General features: G+C 40.8%; 1 protein-coding gene across 2 annotated transcripts; it reads left to right on the top strand.

Annotated features, from left to right (window-relative positions):
* The first annotated feature begins 463 nt into the window (after positions 1 to 463).
* On the top strand, positions 464 to 4,257 carry Mup6 (major urinary protein 6). 2 transcript variants are annotated; one of them, NM_001081285.2, is made up of 7 exons: positions 464 to 624; positions 961 to 1,094; positions 1,797 to 1,870; positions 2,455 to 2,565; positions 2,905 to 3,006; positions 3,172 to 3,217; positions 4,003 to 4,257. In NM_001081285.2, the coding sequence occupies exons 1-6, from the start codon at positions 532 to 534 to the stop codon at positions 3,195 to 3,197; spliced, it is 540 nt and encodes a 179-aa protein (NP_001074754.1). In that variant the 5' UTR covers positions 464 to 531; the 3' UTR covers positions 3,198 to 3,217; positions 4,003 to 4,257. The 2 variants fall into 2 exon arrangements, with proteins under 2 accessions (NP_001074754.1, XP_011248383.1); XM_011250081.2 differs by lacking the exons at positions 3,172 to 3,217; positions 4,003 to 4,257 and having other exon boundaries at positions 2,905 to 3,128.
* Positions 4,258 to 4,580: the final 323 nt, after the last annotated feature.

Below are 4,580 nucleotides of genomic sequence, written 5' to 3' on the forward strand. Positions count from 1 at the left end.
CAGGCCTGTGTATGGTACTCAGGTACACATGCAAAACCAATGCTCATACACATGAAATATGAATGAATCTTTTGCAAAAATTGAATAACTCAACATCTTCCATACTCGTCTAAAAGTAAAGATTCTATGCATACTTGACCTTCCAGTTCAGTCCCTACCCCCTCCAAAACTGGCTTTCTGATTCCAAGCCAAATCCAGATGTGCATCTAGTTCCAGATTGAAGTTCCCTTGAATACCCAGTGTTTTCTTGGGAATATGTTTTGAGAAATGTAAGACTACTAAATCAATCCATAGGTGATGAAATAGCCAAGTTTGAAAAGGGCAGGAACAATCCTTGGCCTCTAATCAATAAATGAGAAAACATTCCACAAAGCCTGACAGAGGTAGAGCAGACCCATACGCGAAGAAAAAAAAAATCCACTGAACCCAGAGAGTATATAAAGACAAGCAAAGGAGCTGGGGAGTGGAGTGTAGGCACCATCACCAGAAAGTCGTGGTCCTGACAGACAGACAATTCTACTCCCTACCAAAATGAAGCTGCTGCTGCTGTGTTTGGGACTGATCCTAGTCTGTGTCCATGCAGAAGAAGCTAGTTCTATGGGAAGGAACTTTAATGTAGAAAAGGTATGATCAGTGAATTGTAACTTCTGACTCAGAATGTGCTTTGGGGAACTCTTTGATCCAAGTGGGTCCTTTGAGGGGATGGGTATGGTGCCCCAATCTATTAGACAAATGAATGGCTCCAGACCTTGAAGTAAGACCAGCTACTTAGATCTAAAAATGTTTGAGGACCTCTGTTCTCACTGAGAGGTAGGGACAGCATGGTAAGTATTGTGACAACTGGCATGAGATCTACCCCTGTGTATGCTCAGGCCCTAACCCATAGGCTGGATTTCAGGTGGAAACATGCATGTGGTATCCCTGCTTCTTCTCCCTTAACCATTTGCTTATCTATTACAGATTAATGGGGAGTGGTATACTATTATCCTGGCCTCTGACAAAAGAGCAAAGATAGAAGAACATGGCATCATGAGACTTTTTGTGGAGCACATTCATGTCTTGGAGAATTCCTTAGGTTTTAAATTCCATACTGTGTAAGTGAGATGCTCCTAGCTGACAAACAGGAAAGGAAAACCTGGTATGGTCTCTCACCTACAAACACTCAGATAGGGGGAAGAGATGTGTACACACATACTGAGTCTGTATCTAAAACTAGAATGCTCCATGTGACACTGAAACAAGATCTCATAACCAGTTGTTTTTCAAAAGTCAGAGACAAGAATTGGTGACAGGAATTAATTCACTAGGAGTTCTATAGGGAAGATCAGAGACACTTCTGAAACCACATTAATGAGACAGTATATCACAAGTTAAGATTATGTGATTATGAATTAAGTTTTTATTACAAGTTGTTAGCTAAAGAAATCCACCCCTTTCTACTTGCGTTTTCCTGCAGTAAAGGCTATATTACAGAGTGCTAATTTGAGGCAGATGGTGGAAATCTGGCTGATAATCTACACCAATGCCTGAAGTACGGACTGCTGAAACTAGAAAGTAGTGCAGTTGTTCTAAGGATGAGAAGTGATTGTCGTTTTCTTTTTTCAAAATAATAGGCAAATTTGTGATTGCTAAAGCATCAGATATAAAGGAAATAATGTAAATAAAATCCTTTTGCTAATTTTACAAAAATAGTCAAAAGTTAAATGGAATCAGAAACTGGAGATATGTATAGTGTAGTGGGGCAAGAAGCCAGCCAGTTCAAAATCCCTTACGAACCAGCTCACTCTGTTTTACAGTATAGATGAAGAGTGCTCCGAAATATTTTTGGTTGCTGACAAAACAGAAAAGGCTGGTGAATATTCTGTGACATGTGAGTATATAAAATGTCTATATATCTATCCACAAGATGATTAGTAATCCTTAATATCTTTAGTGTGTGTGTCTCTGTGTGTGTGTGTGTTGCTGGAGTCTGAACACAGGAAAATTGCACCTACTAGTCAAGTGAGCGCCATCTAATAGCTAACACCCTGTGGTTGGCAAGAGGCTTAAGTAGGGGGAGAAGGAATCTATTTGATATTGCCTGTTGGCTAGCACTGTTGCCCAGTGCTCAGGGTGTAGCAGCAGATAATTTGATACAACAAACTACAAACTTATGTAAGATAGAAACATGTTGCTTGAAGTTGCTGAGGGAGGTAGGGAAGCCTAGGAGAGGATGAGAGAGTGGTGCTCCTGTGGCTTACTGTTCACTAGTGGTCTGGACCTCTCAGAGTTCCTTTTCTTAAGAGTTACATCTTGAAGTTCAGAAAGCTAAACACAGAAAGGCTCAGACACTTCACCAATCTCTTCCAGGATATGTATTTTAAAGATTTTGTGTTTTGGGTAGAACAATTAAAGGGTATCCATCATTTCCTGCAGAACAAAGAATTTCTGAGCCGTGTCCCATTTCCTCCACAGATGATGGATTCAAAAAATTTACAGTACTTAAGACAGACTATGATAATTATATTATGTTTCATCTCATTAATGAAATGAATGGGGAAACCTTCCAGCTGATGTCGCTCTATGGTAAAGTATTTTCACACAGACACTGATCTTGGAGTGGGAAAAGAAGAACCTTTAGCTTTAATATGGTCTTCCCAGCTTGGTTCAGCCTCTTTCTCACAACCTTAAGATTGATGCTCACCTCCATCATCCCTCGAGCATAGTGATGGAAGCACTCTGAAATCTCTCAGTGAGACAGAAGTATATTCTATGGATGCCAAATCCAGAATAGATCATACCCATGCCTGTCAATCATGTTGCCAACCATTTTCCCATCCTTATGGGGGAGTCTTTGTCCCCTCATTCAGGCTGTGGTCAATGCACACGATGCAGATGCTACACTCACTGTTGCTCTTCTCACAGGCCGAGAACCAGATTTGAATTCAGATATCAAAGAAAAGTTTGTAAAACTTTGTGAGGAGCATGGAATCATTAGAGAGAATATCATTGACTTCACCAAAACCAGTAAGTCAGGATTCATTTATTTTTCTCATCCTGAATATTTTATAATAGAGGAAACAAACCCAGTTGGCTACCAGTCATTTGTTGAGCACTGGAGAGTCCTATTCTTTCTCTGGTGGAAATAAAGTGGACCTGGTACCTGAACATGCTCTTGTTCTCACACTACAGATCGCTGCCTCCAGGCCCGAGAATGAAGAATGGCCTGAGCCTCCAGGTGGGCAATATCCAATGAGAGCAAGGAGGGGGGTTGTTGGTCATGGAGAGGCCCTTCCATAAGTATTAGCGTTGTGTGCCCAAATGACAAAAAAATAGTTTGATAAGGAATCTTTGAGGAAAGCTTGAAAATTGGCTTTGAATTATCTGGATTTGTGAGCTAGTTCTACTTTGAGCTTTGAAGTAAAGTGACCCAATCACTTAGGCAAGAAAACAAGGATGTGAGTTTTACATAGTTGATGTATGCTTGTGTGAAACAGGCTCAGCAATGGGTTCAATGACATTAACAAACAGAATAGCCGGCTGTGATATAGCTGCTCTTCAGTGTCTGTGGTCCCCCTCCATCCCACTCCAGATAATAACATCTTAATCTGAACTCCGTACAACCTTGGCTTCTTACCTGGGAGTAGATGTAACTTATCACCACTTCTCAACCAGTCTGGAGAGCAGATTCCTCTGGCCCTCCCTTCTCATCTAGTCCAAGACTTCACTCATATAATGTGTGAAGTCTTTAATGTAGCCAAGGCTTTTATCATTATTCCACAATTTACCTAACCTTCTTCAGAGCTTCTTATGACAAAGGTTGTGGAAATAAGCCTCAGATTCCATTATGGTCATTTATTCTGACTTTCATCCCTGTTCTGGCAATTAATTCCAGTTAGATTGCAAGGAATGATCCATTGTTCCATGCCCTTTTTTTCTATATGATAGAATGTCTCTCTGTCCAGAAGCCAATCGAAGAAGTACTTAATGAGTTTCTGTATTCTTTCTTCCTGGCTTACACAGTGTTTAGTGGAGAATTCTCACCAGGACTCCAGAATCATCCCTTACTATCCATACAGCATCCTGTGACAAGTTTCTGAGATCTGCCTTTCATCGTGTCTCACAGAGAAGTGCAATCCTGGTTTCTCCAGCATGTTACCTAGGACAACTCATCAAGAATCAAAGACTTTCTTTAAATTTCTCTTTGGCACACCCATGACTATTCTCCTTGAATTTCTTCTTTTTCCTGTTCAATAAATGATTACACTTGCATTTAAATATATGTCTCTGTGTCCAGAAAAAAATGTGGGGCTGATAATGAGTGAATGAGTGTACTGAGTTCTGATCCTTCCTTCTGGCCCAGAATGTAACCTGAGTTTCAGGACTGCCTGCTCTTTAGCTCTCCTGATTTAGTGCTGTCTGAGGACCATGGAAGCATGACACTTGCTGCATGATTCTTCCATCCATAGTCTCTTTTCCAACAGAGCTTAGGAGAGACAAGGATTTCTAAGGCTATGCTTGCTCAGTATGTTTCATGACATGGCGAGTGGGTGTGCTACAGTCGGAGAGGTTTGGTAATTACAGTCCCATTGGATACAGAG

This window comes from Mus musculus, chromosome 4 (assembly GCF_000001635.26).
Source record: "Mus musculus strain C57BL/6J chromosome 4, GRCm38.p6 C57BL/6J".
Classification (NCBI taxonomy): domain Eukaryota; kingdom Metazoa; phylum Chordata; class Mammalia; order Rodentia; family Muridae; genus Mus; species Mus musculus.